The 21,124-nt window shown below is 42.2% G+C and overlaps 1 protein-coding gene across 1 annotated transcript; it reads right to left on the bottom strand.

Moving 5' to 3' along the window:
- Nucleotides 1-9,991: 9,991 nt before the first annotated feature.
- On the bottom strand, nt 9,992-16,501 carry GCK72_009013 (uncharacterized protein; the record flags this gene model as incomplete). The annotated part of the gene is made up of 6 exons (XM_053727167.1): nt 9,992-10,173; nt 10,732-11,218; nt 11,444-11,976; nt 12,758-13,754; nt 14,752-14,807; nt 16,426-16,501. 6 exons carry the CDS (start codon nt 16,499-16,501, stop codon nt 9,992-9,994), a joined length of 2,331 nt encoding a protein of 776 aa, XP_053586744.1.
- Nucleotides 16,502-21,124: the final 4,623 nt, after the last annotated feature.

Genomic DNA, 21,124 nt, shown 5'->3' with positions numbered 1-21,124 from the left:
TGTCCGATTCCAGACTCGAATCTCGATACCAAACTCTTATGCTCGTCGTTCAATGGGTTGGAGAGTGATGGTGAGTAAGTGATCTTCTCATGACCATCACGTACAACATAGAGAGGAAGATTCCATGATTCCACAGCACGACACGGACTGCTTGCGTCCTTTCTCTTCTGTCCCTTTGGACATCCACAGATTCTTCCAGCAATACATTCCTCGCCGAGTTCAATGGAGCAGAATGTGTTTCCACATGGGATTCCCTTCTTCACGTCTTCTTTTCTGCATGGATCAAGATCTGCGTCATCTGACAACTTGATTCTGTCCACACGTCCTCCCATCTCTCTGACAATTTCTGAGAATTGCTCGTAGACTCTGCACTTGTCGACTTCTTCTTTTCCAGCCAGATGGATGGTGACGTTTCCGAGAAGTCCCTTATCCCAGTCACTGTTTTGGACCTTTGGATTGGTGATGTAGTTGACGTCGGTGGTGACGAAGCGAGGAGCGAATTCGGTCTTGCCGATGATTTTGCCAACGCTCTGGAATAGAAAAATTTGTTTTTTACTCTCAGACAAGGTCGAACCTTCCTTTTAGTAGTAAAAACTTTTTGATACGAGTTTCACATTTCGAGGTGTGCACCTTTGAAACAAACGTTCTCCCGACTATATCTCTGCTTTCAAAACAGCTACCAAAAAGTTGTCAACCACAAAAATATAGTAAATTTTTCAAGTTTAATTTTTGTAATTGAAAAATTTTTGATAGCACTTTTGGATATTGAGATATCGTGACTTAAAAACGCTTATGGCTCGCTTATGGCGTGTTTGACTTATCTTGTTTTTAACTATTGAACTAGGAAAGCTATAGAAAAGTTGTCAATTTCTAAAAAAAAAAAAAATTTTTTGGGGCTTTATTTTTGTGATTGACAAGTTTTTGATAGCTCTTTTAGTTTTTGACATATGCGTCTTTAAAAGTTAAGAACACAAAATACTTCTTTGCACCCCCGTTTATCTCGTAACATTTTAAATTTTATATTGTTGCGTAGGTCAAATCCAAACCTTTAATTTTGAAGTTTACAACTTTTTGATAGCTCCACCCACTTTTGAGTTATGTGTCTTTAAAGATAATAGCCGGGTGAGCGCACACACAATGCCTTAAGATCTTTAAAGACGCATATCTTAAAAGTGGGCGGTCCTACTAAAAAGTTGCCAACTACAAAAATATAGCAAATTTTATGAGCTTCATTTTTGTTGACAACTTTTTTTTAGCTACTCTAAATCTTAAGTTATACACTCCTTACCTTCTTAACAGCATCCACAATCTCCACATGAGCTGGAGTATCTGGTTTGGAGTAGTCGGTTCTATACTGAATTGGCTCTCCATCATACTCCATTACTCTAACAACCAATGGAATCGATGTCGTTGGCACACACTTCTCCTTCTCATTATCTCTGGATTCTCCTGGACGACAAGCACATGTGGCACCTCCAACACACACTTCTCCAAGGTTGAGATGGCAGAATCCATTTCCGCACTTGATTGTGTTTGGATCAGGAGTGGTTGGGTCTTCGGATTGATTTGGAGTTTCGATGACGAGACCTACTTCTTTAATATTAAGGGGCGGGGTACACGGTGTTCGGGGGGAGGTATGGTGGAGGGGTGCTAGTGTGGCACACAAGTTTTGAGGGTTAGGAGATGAAGCTATGAGGGATAAGGATGGGAGAATCCTCATAAGTTAGGTAGCAATGTTTTTTGAGAGGTAGGGCATAGTTTGAGGAGATTCTGAGGTAATTGAATTCTCAATTTTATCAACAAAAAAACCAAACGTTTTCGCAGTTTTTTTTTGAAAAAAAAGACACAATTCGAGTATCTGTCACGGTGTTTGTAATCATCCCAAAACTGCAATTTTTGGAGGGTATGTAGTTCGAATCTAGAGCTGTATTTTTTAAGTTGACAACTTTGTTGTACAAGTCCTCCCTGGAGAGTTATAACTCAGCAAAGTAATCCATTCAGACAATTTACAAACTTCACAACATCGGAAAGCTACAATTTCCGAGGTACAAAAAAAGCAGTACAAAAAGGTGTAAACTACAAAAATAAAATCCTAGATTTAATCTACATTACTTGTAAAAATTAGCATGCTATCACAGCTTGTTGTTTTCAAAAAAATTGCGGAAAATTACAGATTTTTTGAATTTTCTAGCGGTTCCTGTTCGCAGCGGTATATCTCAGTTCCCAAAGGGAAAATCAAAAAGTTGCTAACTGAAAAAATATAGATTTGTATTCATAGAAAATTTCTGCAGTTGAAACAATTTTCAAATCTTTGAAGACAGCAGAGATAGGTTGCTCCAAACTCTTGCTTACAGATTTTACGGTATACAGGAAGATTTTTGTTTTCAGTTAGTATTTATAATCCCTTTATCACCCCTGGCCCCTCTTCAACTCACCAATACAAACTCTTCCAGGCTTCTTCGGGTCGGAGATCTCATCGAAGAATCCTTCCTTACATTGACAGGTATACGAGTCATCAGTATCAATACACAACGCGTTCTTGTCACAATCGTTGTCCCTTGGATTAGCACACTCATCGAATCGACAAATTCTTCCGGGTGTCGCTGGCATTTGGTCTTCGAATGGTGCTTTGCACTTGCACTCGTATCCGTCGATCTTGTCAATGCACATGGCGTTTGGAGAGCAGTCATTGAGATTCTCAGCGAGGCATTCGTTGATGACTGGAAGTGGGGAAATTAGATTAGATAAAGAATATTTTGAAATGAAACTTACTGAATTTGCACTGAGTTCCTGGTTGCTCTGGCTTCTGATCGTAGTACTCTGCCTTACACTTGCACTCGTATCCCTCTTCCAAATCGATACAAGTAGCGAAGTGAGAGCAATTATTCAAATGTGGAATGTTGCACTCATTGACCAATCCCTTGCAAGATCTTCCTGGCAACTTCGGGTCGGGTGACTCGTCCTTGGATCCCAATGGACATTTGCAAGTGTACCCATCATCCAAATCAATACATGTGGCAGCGGCATCACAGGAGTTAAGGGAGGCTGAGAGGCACTCGTTGACGAGTTCCTTGCATTCTCTTCCACTCTTTCCTCCATTCGCTCCGACATCCAAGTACCCGTCACGACATTTGCATGTGTACTTCTCTGGGACTGAGTCATTCTCCTCGCAGATTGCAGCCGAGTGACAGTCGTGTTTCGAGTCGTCCGAGCAGATTGGCTCCACACATTTACGGCCTGGTCTGTGGGCAAGTGGGGACTTGTCAATGAATCCTGCGTTGCACACACATTCGTAGTCGTTGGCTCCCTTCTCGACGCAACGCGCGTTCTTGTCGCATTCGTGTTTGCCGGACTCGCAGATTTGGTTCACTGGAAGAGTAATGGTACTGATATGGTAGGTACCGTATGGTATTCATACTGAATGCTCATTTTCATAGTCAGTAAGCTATGGTACAATAAATTACGGTACTCTGTTGTACCCAATAGACTATCGAACATGATTGCGGCCCTAGTATGAGCATGGTAAAGTATGGTACTTTGTTTTGCACTATGGTATCATTATGGTGTCATTATAAGGAAGTATGGTGCTACACCGAAATGTTACAAATAGGGATGTTGCGGGCGGCCTTCGCCTTCACGCTGCGCCTTCGTCATTTCCCAATAAGGCGAAAAATACCGCATTCATTTCCAAGACAGGCGATTTTCGCCTGTTTAGTTTTTTTCTCGCAGGTTTTCATTACCGCTTTTCATTTTTCGGCAGGCAATTTTTGCAGCTTATTATTTTTAACGCGGGTTTTGTTTTGAAAGGGAATGAAATATTAATTTCAACCAATGTTCGTGAGCATGCTTGAGTATGGCAATCTAATTGATAAGATAACCTATTGAATTAGTTTATTTGTTCTTTTTATTTGTTTCTTTTTTCAATGATTTGCATCTCAGTGTTTTGTATTGCATTCAACTCGTTGTTACATGAAAATTATGTTTTCAAACAATAAACAAACCAGATCCATAATAGTTACGAAAGAAAGCAAATTGGAAGTTTTAGTCGTGACAAATATTTTTTGAACCTATTTTTTCTTGAAAGCTACGTTTCCCACCGCTGTTCAAGAAACATCAGTTCGAATACACTTTATTCACTCCACTCTTACTCCTCTCTGATATGGAATCCGTTTGAAATGAAGTCAGAATCTTCTAATCCTCTCAATGCCAAAGAAGAGAAACTATTTTTACAACTGGCTTTCCAGATTTTCTTTTTATGATGATATCACAACGTCAGATGAAGTCGATGAGTTCGATGCTTACATGAAAGAGAGGGTTACAGAATCGACACCTGAGTGTCCACTTAAGTATTGGTTTTCCAAAAAGGATGATTTTCCTCTGATATCGAAAATTGTCTTCAATGTCTTCTCAACGTTGTCTAGCGAAACTGTATGTGAACGCGCATTTTCGGCAGTTCGAAGAGACGTTCGAGATGACCGACAAAGACTGAATCCTGAACTCATCGAAAACATAATGATTGGATTCTTTTATTCGAACAGCTACAAATAGGTTCTGAAGATGTTTCTGTTCTTATGTATTTATGAATTTATGAGTTTTCTCTTTTTTTTTCTAGTTCCACTCTTTCTCTTTTTTACGGAAGAAGAAAATATGATTCTTTTTTTGTGAAATTCTTTTAAACACAAAACTAAAAAACGGCATTTTTACCGCTTGGAAAATGAAACGCGTCAAAAATTGCCGTTTTATAAACAGGCGAAGGCGGCCTTCGCCGGAAATGAAAAAGGCGAAGGCGGCCTTCGCCTGAAATTATACAGGCAAATATCGCCGCCGGCGGAAATGAAAAAGGCGAAGGTCACCGTAAAACGCATTATTAACATCCCTAGTTACAAATAGTTGCATCGTACTCGATTGGTTATGGTACCACATGTTGTGGTTTCATGATTCTGTTTAGCAAGTTTATGGTACCAACGTATACTGCCTTATGGCTAACTATGGTACCCTATACCATTCCCATTGATGCCCCACTTACACTTCTTGCAGGTTCTTCCTGGATTTCTGAGCTCATCGTGATCAACGTATCCTTCCTTACATTGACATTTGTACGAGTCGCGAGTGTCTGAAAAATGATTTCCATATTTCTCGAACCTCCCCCAGTTTTCCTAACTCACCAATACAAATGGCATGCTCATGACAATTATGTCCACCTGGAATCAAGCACTCATTCACCAGTGCTCTACAATCGATTCCTCCGAATGCGTTTGGATTTGGTGAGATATCGACGAAGTCCTCCTTACATCTGCACAGGAATCCATCCGGCAAATCGATGCATTCAGCGTTCATAGAGCAATTATGAGTTCCATCGAGACATTCGTTGCGTTCTGGAAATATCTCGAAATTCTATTTTGTCTTAAAAAGGGGCGTGGCTTACGCTTAGAGCAAACTCTTCCTGGCTTCTTGTTCTGTTCTGGTGACTTGTCGAGGAATCCTTCGTTACATGTGCAAATGTAGGACTCATCGGTGTCAGTACACTTTGCGTTCGGGTCACAGTCCGCGACACCGGCGGCGCATTCGTCGATCACTGAAAACAGAGAAGTTAGATAGCACCTCAGACCCTGCTTATTTTCCAACTGAGCCAACCAAACTTACAACAAATATCAGTGACTGGATGTCTCTTATGATGTCTATCACACATGCACGCGAACGCTCCACGTCCATCTGGAAGACACTTCTCCTTCTTTCTGGCGTCACAAGAATCTGGCATTCTTGGATCACAGGTTCCTGGAGCCTCGCATTTGTTGGTACGGCTGTTACGTTGGAATCCGGCATCACATTTACAGATGAACTCTCCGCCGGCTCCCTTCTCGCACTTCGCATTGGCTGGGCAGCTGTGCACGTCGTTTGGAGAGCACTCGTCAGCACTGTTAGAGGTTTCAGGGAGTTTCTCGCCGATTTCTGGAAGAAATGATAGCGGAAATGAAAGAAGAGCTCTTGTGGTGTAGTTTTAAATAGTTTTTTTTTTGAGAAGAAAACTAGTGAAAAAAACCGAAAAGTTCGAGTGCCAGCGAAAGTGTCATAAATGTTAAATGCAAATTTACTACACTATCTGATAGTGCTAGGCAAAAATGGTCAATAGGAAAAATAAAGAGCATAAAATTTCCTACATTTTTTTAGTTGACCACTTTTCGATTGGTGCAACGACTCAGACGGAGAGACGCAGAGAAGCAGACATTCTGATTGTTGCAACGGTTATTGGGCAGGTGAACCCCGAACCGACCGCAATGAGTGAGAGAGTGTGAACTTAGAAAGTTAACCAACACAGAATTATACAAACGGTTTATTAGAGCAATCTCAATAGGAGAAACACCATAGTTGGAGGAATCTCTTTAAGCATTGTCGACGATGTTGTATCCTTGGCGTTGGTGATCGCATATGACTTGTCGATGTGAGCAGTTGAGAAGAGATCCAGCAGCCGGTGTGAAGACGATTGACTTCCGATACCGATTGGTAGCGATTCGATAGCTTATATTGACATTGAAACGTGGCAAATGTCATCATGATAAGAGTATTGAGTGCGTTTCACGTTGTTGGTAGGCTAAGTAATCCTCCTTTGAGAGTAACAATAAGTTCACCGTTGTATATTTTATAAATTACGTGGAAATAATCTACGAGTTAGATTGTACCAGTTGTGACAATATAGCTGGGGCTATTATTGTCACGACACTGGGGGGCTGGGAAAGAACTTCCGTAGTGGTAACGTAACGGAAGTTCGTTGCAGAACACCTCTGACTAATCAGAGGAAGAATTGCTGTCACTCGACGAAACGAGTGCTGTATTATGACCGACTGTCATTTTGGCATTATCCGATCTGTCATCATACACTTCATTGGTTACAATCCTGCCTTTCTTTATCTTTAGTGCTTGATCCAGAGCTCGTTTTTCAGAAATGGTTCTGTAGGCGATTCCTACAAGTTCTTGGAATGTTCGGTCTTTTTGGTGATGCTTCATGAAGACGGTTCCCATGATTTGTTGTGGTAGCTTGCCAATGAACGAATTGATGAAGAAGGAGTCATTCAATGTGCATCCTTTACTTCTCAGCGAGTATGCTATGGTGCAATATGTGTTTAGATCCTGCTCCATATCCTCGTAGCTGTCTTCAGAAAAGGAGAATTTGTTGAGCTGGTGGATGAGGCCTTGTTTAGTGTCCTTCTCTCTGTTGTATTGTCTTTCCAAGCTATCTCTCAACGCATGGTAGTCTTCTTCTGACAGACTCACCGATCTTAACATCGACTTCACTTTCCCACTCAGGAGTTTCATGAGTAAGGCATGTTTAAGCGTCACCGGGATGTCATCGTTGTCATGAACCATAGAATTAAACAGCTGCATAAACATACTATAGTCAGCTGGTTCTCCGTCGAAAACTGGAACTGTGTTCATGACTGTGTAGACCGTGCTGTTAGTGATTTGAGGATTCGAGCTGTCCTGGGAACCCGAATGGTTCTGGCGACGGATAGGAGAGTCCACCGTATCGATCTTTGGTGTCGATGCGGGTGGAAGTGGAGACGAGTTCTCCAGTGGTATTGGGGAGAGTTGACCAAGGTCGGAAGCGTCCGGTTGACCGCTCGATGGCTTCGTGGCCTCGCTCATAGTTGCCGATTCTGTTTCTTCTTGTTTCTTCTCAGGCTTATTCTGCCACGATGACTGCCGACTGAAGACCTCATACATCATATCTTGCAATTTCTGCATGTTTTCCTGCAGATTTTTGATAGCACGATCTGTCGTGGCAGATGATGTTTGCATATGGTCTTGCAAATTTTTGATGGCACGATTTGCCGTGGCAGATGAATCCAAGAGCAACGTCTGAGTATGCTCGATTGCTCCGATACGTACAGCCAAATCATCCGCAAACTCGGCAATGTCCTGGGAGGCTTCGGATGATCCACGGTTGAGTATGTTGGACGGCGGGTGAGTCGATACATCCGAACTATGGTTGCTCTCGCAAGGCTTTGTTGAGTTCGGTGGGTGTCGACCTGTATTCGACTCGGATCCTTGATGCAATTGATCCGATTGATCGATTGCCGTCTGAACCGATTGTTCAGGGTTACGCCGTTCGGGGTGATCCTGATTCGGAGCGATTCCATCGGTTGTCTGCGCACTTCCTGGAGCCAGTCCATTGGATGGTGGTGGTGGTGGTGTTCCTGGGGTCGCCGAAACGCGTCCAGATCGGAAGTTGTTCACCGTCGTTGTCACGTCTCCGATGAGCGCTATTAGCTGATTGACTAGCCCGTCATGTCCCCGAGCTGCCAGATGGTTCGATATTTCAGCCCGATTGGCTTCAAACACATTCTTCGCACAAAGATTTTTGTTGCTCTTGAGCAGATCGATCGCATTTTCCGGGAGACCCTCGATTAGGGCCAGTTGATTTAGCAGTTGAGCCAGATACCCGTCGAGTACGGTGATGTTTTGGGTGTTTCTCTCAAGTGCCAGAGCACGGTTAGCAAGAGAAACGAGCGTTCTGGTTCGAGTTAACTCACGGGTGCAACTCCACTTAATTGTTTTCATGGTCACCGGATTCCGTTTCTCGCTCTTCTTCTTGTTCTTGTTAGCCATGGTTGGTTGGTAGGTTGGATGCTGTCGATGTAGACTGATATTGTTATGTCGAAGCTTCATCCTTATATACCCAATATTCATGCCCTCTTTTTTCCTGACCTTGCTCTGGTTTACTAACCTTGATAAAATAGAGAGATAAGACTTGCGTGCTCTCTTTGTTACGTGTTTCCGTGAGATTATTGATTTCACGAGATTTTATCTTTCATTTTTAATACATCCTAATGACTCGACGTGTCACTGTTATCGGTTATCGCATTAGGATTCTGTATGAATCATTGACGTTTCATAGCCATCAAAAACGTAGCTGAGATTCCTATTACTGTGTTGCTTCACATCGTTGGTTTCCGTGACGTTTCACGGGTTTTTATGCTTTGAGGTCCTCGTTGGAGAACATTTGCGGAAGGTGTACAGTCGGCTTCCTGTCAGTTGCAAAGTTCCTGATCTGCCACCTCGTCTTCTCGCTGATCCAGCTACTTTGGGCCCTTTCACGGAATCAACGATACGACGGGAGATAGACCATCCTCAAGATGTGGTATGTCGGTGGTGGTGATTCTGTGGCTATCGATGTGAGATTTCCTGTGAATCTCCAGAATCTGAATCTAGACCACGCTATTTGTTTCCGATCTGACATTTTCATCACCACATCTTTTCTCTAATTTGTCACAAAAGGACTCTCTGAGCACCATTGTGCTTTCTTGACTTTACGTTAGACACCGATTGTGCGCTTAGCACCGATTGTGCTTTTATCAAAATAAACCTCCGTTGAATTCAATTCTGATGTATCTACGGATAAGCAGAGAACCTCCACGATAAGATTCAATGCAATCATTGATTGGATGAATACGATAATTCATAGTTGGTAGGAACGAGACTGTGCTTTGAGAGAATGACCAATAGATTTTAGTGGTGGTTCATGAATAAGGTCTGTTTCACGATTGAGAAACTTCTCTAGTCTCGCTGGGAATGACGTCAACGATATGGCGTCCTACCAGTGAACTGTATGTTGCCACTCGTTCGGATCCCACCCGAACCCATACAGACACTTGGTGAACAACGACTTTGCTCACGATGATGCACTCTTTGAATAAGAGTTTGGAAACTCTACGATAGAGTTTAGATTCCCTACGATAAGAGAAAGTTTTCCTTCGAGTAAGGAGATCAGAAGTCATCCGCTGGATCTACTCTGCCGGTTTTACGTTCGATTAACGAAATCCTAGTTGAATAACTCTCGAGCTCTGCATTCTCTCACCCCACCAAAGTTCGAGTAACTCCGGTCGATGCACCATGTTGCAACGGTTATTGGGCAGGTGAACCCCGAACCGACCGCAATGAGTGAGAGAGTGTGAACTTAGAAAGTTAACCAACACAGAATTATACAAACGGTTTATTAGAGCAATCTCAATAGGAGAAACACCATAGTTGGAGGAATCTCTTTAAGCATTGTCGACGATGTTGTATCCTTGGCGTTGGTGATCGCATATGACTTGTCGATGTGAGCAGTTGAGAAGAGATCCAGCAGCCGGTGTGAAGACGATTGACTTCCGATACCGATTGGTAGCGATTCGATAGCTTATATTGACATTGAAACGTGGCAAATGTCATCATGATAAGAGTATTGAGTGCGTTTCACGTTGTTGGTAGGCTAAGTAATCCTCCTTTGAGAGTAACAATAAGTTCACCGTTGTATATTTTATAAATTACGTGGAAATAATCTACGAGTTAGATTGTACCAGTTGTGACAATATAGCTGGGGCTATTATTGTCACGACAGCGCCTCTTTTCTCACACACCTATCTTTGTGCGCCGCTTTCTCCGTTATTAAAGATTGTAGCAGAAAAATAGTCAATTAACGAATTGAAGGAAATTTTTAGCTCTACATTTTGTTAGTTGACAACTTTTTGATTGGTGCAATAACTAAGACCGAGAGACGCAGAGAATCAGACACTATCACTTGTCGGCGTCTCTTGGATCTTTGGGCGCTTGTATCTCTGTTACGCTTCATTATATCAAAAAGTTATCAACTAATAAATTATAGGAAATTTCTAGCTCTATATTATGTTAGTTAACTATTTTTTTATTGGTGCAACCAATTTTTTATTGTGTTAGCTTCACATTTTTCCAACTTACTGCAAATTCCAGTGAATTTATCTCTCCATCCCAAGTCCGCTGGACAAGTACATCTCCAGTTTCCGAATGGTGTCTTCTCACAAATCTCTGGATCTGGACATGACGTGGCGATCTCTGGATTACAGATATCTCCTCCACAGACTTTGGTGACTGGGTGAATATCAAATCCAGCTGGACAGACGCACACGAATTTTCCGTCTTTTTGTTGGCAGACTTGGTTCAAAGATCGGTCACAACCGTTATGATTGCTTGGGTCACATGGTCCCTTGTTGTAAGTGTCCTCGTTGTTTTGATGTGGGCAGGCGACACGTTGGATGGCTGAACGGAGGCGGGTATTCAGGTCTTCGAATCCGGAGACGTGGAATGTGCGGTCTTTGGCTCCGGAGATTTCTTCGAGCTCTGCGTCGAGGACGTGGTTAGTGACACCGACAGCGAAGAGTTGGATGTCTTGTTTGCGGGCGTTGTCGGATGGGCGGGTCACGTTGTCCTGGAAAAAAAAATATCGTTGGAAGTCGGGAGGCATATGACGTGTATATCTACGGGACTTAGATATTGTACTAAAGACATGCTCCGTATCACTTTGAGCCGCAGCTCAGTCAGATGTAAAGTCTGCTTAGGAAGTCAATATATCATGACAATTAGTTCAGTCTGGGGCTCTGGTACACTGCGTATCAGATTACTGAATCTCGAGTCGCTACGCAGAATGACCTACCTGAGATCTTCCATCAGTGATAACAATAGCAACTCTGGAAACCTGTCCGACTGGTCTTGCTCCACGTCTCTCACTGAATGCCTCATTTGCGACATGCTCAATGGCGGCTCCGGTTCTAGTCAATCCAGTCAAATACTCGATATTTCTGATGGCATTTTGCAAAGATTTTCTGTCGGAATAGTTGTCCAATCCGAATTCATGTCTGATCTGATCCGAATACTGTACTACGGAAACACGTGTCTTCTGTGGAGCAATATCGAAGAGTTCGGTGAATTCAGCCAAAAATCTCAACACTTCAGTTTGGAAGACGTATGATCCAATCGATCCGGATCCATCAATCAGGAAAACCAAATCTGTTGGCTGAGCAGGACAAGCGGTGGAGAGGGTGCACACTCTTCCGGGTGGAAGGTTCGCGTTGGAGGAGACGTCGACGTATCCGGCGAAACATTTGCACGTGTATCCGTCGGGGAGTTGCACGCAGTCGGCGTTCTCGTCGCAGGAGTTGAGAGATTTGTCGGAGCATTGGTTGGCGGCTGGAAATGGGGATGATATTGAAGGGTGGAGAGGGGAATTGAGTGGTGTTTTGAAGTTTGTGAAGATCGGGGTGGAGGGTGGGGGGTCAGGGAAGATCGGGTGATCGGAGGATCGGGGAAATCAGGGAACGGTAAAGCAGGGAACCAATTTCTTGCTTCGAAACCGAGACATTTTAAAACTAAGGCACTCCAACACTAGGTTTCATCCCATTCCAGAACTTCTAGTTTCGACTTGTCCCAGTTTCGAAATGTCCCGGTTTTAAAATGTCATAGATCCATAAAAACTTGATCCATATATCAACGGAGACCTCCCGGTTTTCTAACGCTGGGAGTTTACCATGAATTTGAGCCCCTGAGCTTCATACAAGAAAAAATTTTTCGGATCAAAATTTACTCAATAAAAATTATATGTCTGAGAAGCTGATGTCTTGAGGATTCTGAATCTGTTCTCAAAATTTTTCTAGTCCCAAAACTCGCGGAGATACAAAACTTTGTGGGCAGCCACTACAAAACCTTTTAAAAGCTCCGCCCACTTCGACACTGCTTAAAATTTGAAAACAGATTCTGAACCCCCACGTCTTCAGCTCTTGACTCCAACCTTCAACAACTTCAAAACACTCTGAAAAAATAGAACCCAACCAGCCAGAAAGCTACTTAGAACATGCACCTAGTCGGCAATGTTATCATGCAACTTACCCGGATCACGATGCATTTCTAAATATGTCAAATAAATCAAAAAATCAATAAAAGTACACAACTTTTAAAACAAAATTGTACTTACCAGTGCTGCACTTTCTTCCGGGTGGCAAGTTGTATCTGGAGGAGACATCAATGCAATTCGACTTGCATGTACAGATGTATCCGGTTGGTGTGTCTTGGCAATCGGCTTGATGCGAGCAGTCATGTGATCCATCGGCACATTCATTCTTCACTTGTTGACACTTTCTTCCTGGAAGACGGATTGGATCCGGTGAGACATCGAGGAATCCATCCTTGCACTGACACTTTGGCCCATCGTAGGTGTTCGAGCAGAACGCATTTCTGTCACACTCGTTCGCCTGCTCACATTGACTGAAAACCTTGCAGACTCCATTCGATTGCTGTACACTTCCACGTCTACACTGGCAAACACGCTCTCCCGCAGTGTTGAATCTGCATTCCTCATTAGGTCCGCATCCTGATCCCTCGGAACATTGTGGCTGGCGAGACTGCTGTCCGTAGTATTCTGGAGCCTTTGGCTTGTTGCAGACACGTCCTGGATACTTGTCTACATTTGGGGAGGCGTCGACGAATCCTGGACGGCATTTGCATTCGTACCCATCGGCACGATCGAAGCAGTCGGCGTTGTTGGAGCAGTCGGCTTCTCCGTTGGTGCACTCGTTGACTGATTCAACACATTTTCTTCCAGGGAGCTTGGAGATCGAAGTGGAGACATCCACGAATCCAGGTTGACATACACATTGGAATCCTTCTGGAGTGTCCACACAGGCGGCGTTCTCATCACAGTCCACTCCGTAAGTCGACTTGGCTCCACACTCGTTCATCGTCTTCTGACATTGACGTCCTGGTTTGTTGACCTTGTCTGGTGACGTGTCGGCGAATCCGGAGTTACAACGACACGTGTATCCTTCAGCCAGATCGATGCATTGAGCATCTTTGTGACAGGCGTTGAGGGATGGTCGGGCACATTCGTTGACTACCATGCATCGACCGTCGGGAAGACGGGAGACACCGACGGGGCACTCGCAGCGGTATTGGCCGTTGACGAAGACGCACACCTAGAATAAAATGGAAGTTTTGGGAGGTCACTGGAAAGCTGAAGACGTGAGGATTCTGAATCTGTTTTCAAATTTTAGTTAGGATCGCAGTGGATGGAGATACAGAGGTTTTTGTGGTGGATGCTTAACTTGAAAAGCGCCTCACACAAAGATTTGTATCTCGGCGAGTTGTGTACTTAGAAAATTTGTGAAAATAGATTCAGAATCCTTAGAATTGTAACATTTTAGATAGCTACTAGACTAAAATATTCGTAATTTGGTTAATTTCCAAGAAATTTGTGAACAACTTCAGAATCCTCGCGATTTCAGCTTTTAGGAAAAATTATCGTTTATTGGTATTTATATGGCAAAAAAGCTGAAGGCGTGAGAATTCTGAATCTGTTTTCAAAGTTAAGTTAAGATCGCAGTGGACGGAGATACAGAGGTCTTTGTAACGAAAACCACTGCTTAACTTGGAGAGCTTGTATCTCGGCGAGTTTTGGACCTAGAACATTTTCAAAGACTGATTAAGAATCCTCAAGACTTCAGCTTTTTAGGCATATAAATTTTGTTCTAAAAATTTCGAGCCAGATAGATTTTACCATGTGTTAAGCTCAGGGATACAGATGTCTGCATAACTTGAACTGCGACTAAAGCCTTGTATCTCGGCAAGTTTCAAACATAGAAAATTTTTGAAAATAGATTCAGAACTCTTAGAATTTCAGCTTTTCAGACATGTCACTTTCTTACAAAAAATTCATTTATGAAAGTGTCAAACTAAGCTTCAAAACTTTCTTTGCGAGTTATATCCCTCAGGATTACCACAAAGTACAACTTGTCACATACTTCGTACACATATCTATACTACCGTTCAGTATACTCAAAATATTTGATTGACATGTTCCACAAAAAACCGTGACGCGCTATTAGCCATGGTCTAGTTCTCCACCGTACTGGTTTCAGAACGTGGGGAGAGTTTTTTTTTTCGGTGGAGCGTGTTTGCTCTCGAGAATCTTACCTCGCTTTTCGCCTGATTACATGATAATGGGTCGTTGACTCGGCATTGTAGGCTAGCTGAAAAAAACCAATTTTAATTTGGCTCCGCCCCTTTTTGCAAATTTGCCGCACAAAGATTTTCAGACCCCTGACTCATTTCTTCTCATCTCATCCACATTCCCACACGAAAATAATGGTTAGTCTTACGTGTTCACACAAGGTCACATCTTGGGGTGTGCCCCCTCCTTCCCCCATCTAAATACCAACTGCCACGCCCTTCTTGCCCACCAATTTTTTCTCTAAATCTCTCCAGAAGACGTTCTATTTTCTCGTGGGAGAAGAAGACTGGTAATGATAATGAAAATGGCAAAAAGGGGAGAGGGAAAGCTAACGGAGAAGAGAAAGATATGGGAATTGGTTGGTGGAGGAGAAGGGCAAATGGAATATTACACAAAATAGAAGCGATTCCTTAACCAATCAGGGTTGTTGGGGGAAGAAATTTGAAAATGCCAAACTGTGACACATTTAGATCAGAAGAGGGGAAGGGGAGAGAGAACTGATTGGGACGAATGGAACAGATCGAGAGAGGGGTACTTTACACTAAAATCTTCTCGAAAACAAAGGCGACTGATTAGAAAAAAACCTGTTGGATGTTTACGAAGGTACAAGTAGAAAAATAAAAAGGTTGGGGATCGCAGAACGAGATGGGCTTCGGGTTTTAGCGTCTTGGGTTAAAGGACCGGAGGACAACTAAAAAGGTTAGGGTCTATGAATCTGTAGCTCATGGTCGACAGCCAAAAAAGTGAGATGAGGGATTAGGGAATTGATGTCCCTGAGAGGCTAAATAAACTGATTTTGGGGTTCAGTCTACAGTAGTCAAGGGACGAGTACGGTACCTACAGTAAGCGGATTTTTGCATTAGGGAAAAGCCTTACGACATGAAGGTCAGAAGCTAGGACATAGGGCTCAAGAATCTGAGGTAGGAGGCCAGATATCTGAACTCTAATGAGCCGATAATAAGTAATCACTGTTCAGGTTCTAGAGCTCGGAACTTGAACCCTGGGATCTAGGCCTAAGTTCTTTAAGATTGGGATCAGAAGTCAAGTGACCTATAAATAGGGTTCAGCCAAAGATTCAGGGTCTAGATCTAGCTAGGTCCGAGATTCTAGAGGTCGGAGACTCTAGTCCTAACACCAAACTAATATTGTAAGGTGATCTCAGCTAACTACAGTAACTCGAAATTCTCATAAACTGGAACTTGGGTGTGGATAATCAGGGAGTCAGCCGAAAGTTCAGGGTCTACTGTCTAAGTCCAAGGATCATACGGTTTGAAGTTTAAAGCCTATTGCCTTAGGTGAAGTTTCAAAAGTTGACCATCCTAGAGGTCTAGAGTCTAAGGACCTGTAGTCCAAGGCTGAAATGCCTTGCAAGAAATAGAGTGTGACTTGGGTGTTCTGATCGTAAATAAAAAAACATAAACCATCTCAACTTACTAACTACGGTAACTCAAGATTCTCATAAACTAAAAGATGAGTGCAAGAACCATCTAGCCAGAATAAATTTTTCAATTTTTTATGAGCCAAGATCCTTCACATTGGCATAAAAGCCCCCATAAGAGCTCCTGAGATCCGCCCCGCCCATAGCAACGCGCCAACGTCACCCCATCACCCCTACAAAACCCATTTAAAAAACTCACAATAAGTTTGCCGATGTTGATATGTGGTTGCCGCCGAGGCGATCAACGGCAGGAGCACTAATAGCACCCACCTCATTTAGATCGTGACCCTGAAAGTTTCAAAAAAAATATTGTTGACAAATTTGAAAAAAGAGAGATGATAAAGGAAAAGTTAAGAAAAATTGACTGGTTTCGAGTCGAATCACAGTGATCGTTGGCATCATCGAAAGGGGGAGGGGACGAAAAAAAAAGAGAAGAAGAAGAAGACGTGAAACAAACATATATCTGGAAGGTGTGGCTATGTTTCTGGGCCCCCGAATGAGAGGGAGAAGGGAAACTAAATGATGGCAGAAATCAAGGCGAAGGAAATAGTGTGAGAGATGAAGAGACGCAGAGAGGAAGAGAGTGAGGACGAACCTGACCGATAGGAGTCGTTTCTCCCTTCTGAAGTCTCTCTTTGATTGTGATAGGCTGGTTTTGAAATGAGAAGAAAATGCTTAGGAGAAGAGAAAACAATGTGTGGAAGGAATTGAGACAAATCGAGAATGAATAATTTGAGAGGAATGATGATATATTTCTTTTGGGAATTTTTATTTTTGATAGAGATTTTGTCTTTAGGTGACAGGGATCCTTTTTTATGCTTCACGATCATTGAAAGACCAGTATGACTCAGTTCGTATAGAACAAATTCTAAAAAGTCAGAATCCTCACGTCTTCTACTTCCTACAGATGCAACATGAGCTATGTCGAGAAAAGCTGAAATTGTGAGGAAACCTGCCGGAGACTAAAATGACCCTTTTTACCAGGGTGAACCCGACGAAAACTTATGGAAGGCAAAATTTGAACACAGATTCAGCATCCTCACAAAATTGAGCTTTTAGGGAATATAAATTTGAGCGAAAATCAGTTGGATAATTCAAAATGGCGCAGGTATCAAGATTTGGGAAATGCTAACCAAATTTCACAAGAAAGTCAAAAACGGGCGGTACGATCAGTGGCTGCTACTTAAGTCACCGATCTAACATGGCTTATTACTGATGACCCGCATCAGCAGAAATTGGCGTCCCTGAGAGTCTAAAAAAAACTAATGTCGGGTTCCGTCTACAGTAGTCCAGCTGCACCTACAGTAAGCAGATTTTGACTACAGTGCTCATAAAAAGGTGCCTAACGTAAAACCTGTAATAGAGGCGCACCAAGAGTTTGGAGCATCCCATCTCGAATGTCTTCAAAGATAGGAAATTTTTTTCAACTGAAGAAATATTTTATGAATATTAAGCTATATTTCATCAGTTAGCAACTTTTTGATATCTCCGTTGGGAACCGAGATATACTGCTGCAAACAGGCACCGCTAGGTTACAGGTTTTACGGTAACGCTTTTTTAGTGAGCCAGTAGCGGAATGGTCATATGATCAATCTACAGTAATCTCTACCAGGCAAGATAAGCTAACTTACCTTGCGGTTAGGCTTTGAATGTGATGTACTAAATTTTGATAGCCCGCGTACCTCCAAGCTTGGTGTGCCATAGGCATACCAGGTAGTCAGGGACGCTACGCTCACTTTCAGCTTTCTACTAATTACCCCTGATTGCGAACAATTTCCTAACCCCTAATCATCTGCACCTTTCACTATCCCCTCTCATCATCCTCATCATCATTAACAACATTGTAGAAAGTCCCCCCCTATATCAAGTCCTTATCACTAGACACCAGAAGGGGATTGCGTAACACTGACACGAACACCGGTTAAACACAACACAGCAAAAGAGATAATACAAGGAAATTCAAAAGGGGGGAAGATGTGTTGCCGTCGTCTTCTTTGAAAAGAGAAGAAAAGAGAAATTGAAAGCAACAACATAATCGGCCCGGTTGATTGGCTAAACGGAATGAATGGGTGTCCGACTTTCAAGTTTCCTTCCTTCCTACAAGCTAGGCGCGTGGCAGAATTCAGAATATGCCAGTAGTGTTATGAGGAGGACACCAGAAGGTGTGTGTGTAGGCGTACGTTTAATTGCGTGTGTACGCCCGTCCGTTTTGACTGTCCGACGCGATGGGAAAAAGGTGAGGAGAGGGCGTGGCGCGCTGGTGAGTTGACGCAACTTTGATTGATTACCGTTGAGATGAAGTTTACACAAGTTTGGCAGGGTGAGTGGGGGGGGGGATGGGTGATCGTCGGTGTTCTAGGGACTGAAACGAGTTGAGCTAGCTTAGCTAGCCTAGCTAGTAAGCTTAGAAGATGGGCGGTACAGAGAAACGCAAAGGATCGAGGGGTTCGGTTGTGATGATAGATGGGCATGACCTAGGTTTCCAAATCTGGAGTTTCTAGTCCACCTAAAAGGTTCAAATCTAGGTGGAGATATTTCAACCTAGCATTACTATAGTGGAGTAGGTCAGGCACATTAAAAAGGTGGAAAGATCCGAAAAACTGATAGGAATATAGTTGCGGTGGGGAGATGGGTGGTTCATCGGAAATTTAGATAAATTGGGTTTATGATGGAGTGTGAAAAATGGGATTTCAATGATTGAAGAGGGTGTGGACACTAATTTATATTGTAGGAGAGGTGGTCAAACTGGTATACATAGGTTCATGTTCTCAAATCCAAAATAGAAATTCGCAGGAGACGTGATAAGGGTGGAGAAGAACTCAAAGTTGACTAGAAAAAGTACATGTCGGGGGTGAAACTGAAATTTCAAAAGTTTAAAATCTATTTTCAGTACTTTTTTACTCTCTTTGGTACTTGAATGGCACTAATTTCAGTACACTGTCATTTACAGATCATAATATACGGTCTTTTGAAATTTGGCTATAATGTGCGGAGTCTGACTTGAAAGAAGGCCTAAAAACTTTCTAACTTTTAGAATATTTAACCAAACTATCAAAATTAGATTTGAATGCTCTTTCAAAGAAACGACACAAAAATTGAATGAGATAGATTATTTCAAAAAAAGACCTAATTTGCGATGACTAGAAGATCTCGAGTTTTTATCAAGCTAAAAAACTTTTAAAACTACATTTTTTGGAAGTTTTACTAACTCCAATAAAACTTTTAGTGATTTTTCAATTAAAAAACTGTATGTTCGCAAAGTTGGAGAACTGCTCAAAATACATATGTATTTTCCAAACATTTTAACTTGAAATCTGAAAAAGCTATTCACGGTCTTCAGAATAAAGAAAGAGTTGAATTGGTAGCATCAACAGTTAATGAGGTACTGAAATTTGAAAATCGCCGTAGTTTAAGGATAGAAAAAACTGTGCTCAAAAAGTTCACTAAGAATTTCAACACTTAATCTGATAAAGCAGTAACCTTTTAACGAGAGGGGGTCACGGAGTCAGTCTGGAAATATGGGTCGTGACTAATATCATTGGAACGCTGAGAAAACTCTGATTCCAAATATGCATTCAATTTTTGCTCTCAAGGCTGGTATTCGGGAAAAACGCGGTCGAAGTTTGGCCTACACCACCTTTTTCTCGAACACCATGCCTCGAGGACAAAAATTGAATATATATTTGGAACTAGTGTATTCTCAATCAGGGGCCTTCCCTAGTAAGAACAGAAACGTTTTCTCATTGATCTCATTTGAATAAAGTTGCCACCTAGACTTTCAATGCTCTAACGAATGGTATAGATTTCAAGTTATTAGCAAGAAAAGATACAAAAAAAGATAATTTTTCTTGCAAATCAAAAATAATACGCCTCAAAATCAAATCTTCTCCAGAGAGAAAGTTCTAATCCCCCGCTCTCTCCTCAAGTGATAAGAGAAAGGGAATATGAACACATTGTTTCACCTATTCGTCCCCCTCTCTCCGTAGAAGGCGGCTTCCTTCTCCTCCTCCTCCTCCTCCCAGCCAACAAATTAATCATTCAGTTAACAGGTCTTTGTGTGGCATTTATCAACAGCAGTTGAGGGGTGGTATGCCCTTCTACAAAAGATACACAAAAAGAAAAGAAACACGCTTTTTTGTCTCTTTTTTTGACTTTGGGACTGCTGCCATCCAAAAGCCGGAATATCGTTTAGGATATCATTCGGAGGGCGACCTTTCGCAACTGTATTGCGTAATCATTCCGAATGATTAACACCGAAAAAGAAGAAAAATGAACATTGGAAAAGGAGAAGCTTCTCTCTTCCCAACAGAAGAAATACAAGCTAATTCTAAGTTATTGGAATACGAGGGGGAATTGGTTTTAGGTGTTTGCTAATTGGGTTTTGTCAGGGAGGAGGGGGTTGGGAGTGAAGAACAGTGTAATGTGAGATGAAATATTATTATGGGAAATGATGAAAAAGTTTTGGAAGGCAATTTCAGGAGTTTTTAGATAAAAGGAGAGAAATCAAATTTAATTGAACCTTGAGGGTGGCATTGTTACAAAAGTTATAGTTTCTATAACTTTAGGGCATTTTGACCAGTTTTTATGTGGAAAGTTACATAGCTGAAGGTGTTACTAACACACCTTGAAAATTTGAAACCTGGGGGTGCTCTAGGAGAGTTGGGGTTTACTAGGAAAGGCCCTCTAGTGACTATGGAGTTATAGGACGTGATCTATATCATCGAAAGCTGAAATCACGCTGATTTCAAATATATATTCAGTTTTTCCCTCGAGATCTGGTATTCGAAATAATCGAAGTCGAAGTTGGAAGTTGGGAAGCACCTCCATCAGTAGTGACAGAAGACGAACTATGGTGTATCTCAGGCTCCAGTAAAGCAATCGAACCCATCTATTGTAAG

The sequence above is a fragment of the Caenorhabditis remanei genome, chromosome III (assembly GCF_010183535.1).
Source record: "Caenorhabditis remanei strain PX506 chromosome III, whole genome shotgun sequence".
Lineage (NCBI taxonomy): Eukaryota > Metazoa > Nematoda > Chromadorea > Rhabditida > Rhabditidae > Caenorhabditis > Caenorhabditis remanei.
This window is presented reverse-complemented; position numbering and strand designations above follow the sequence as displayed.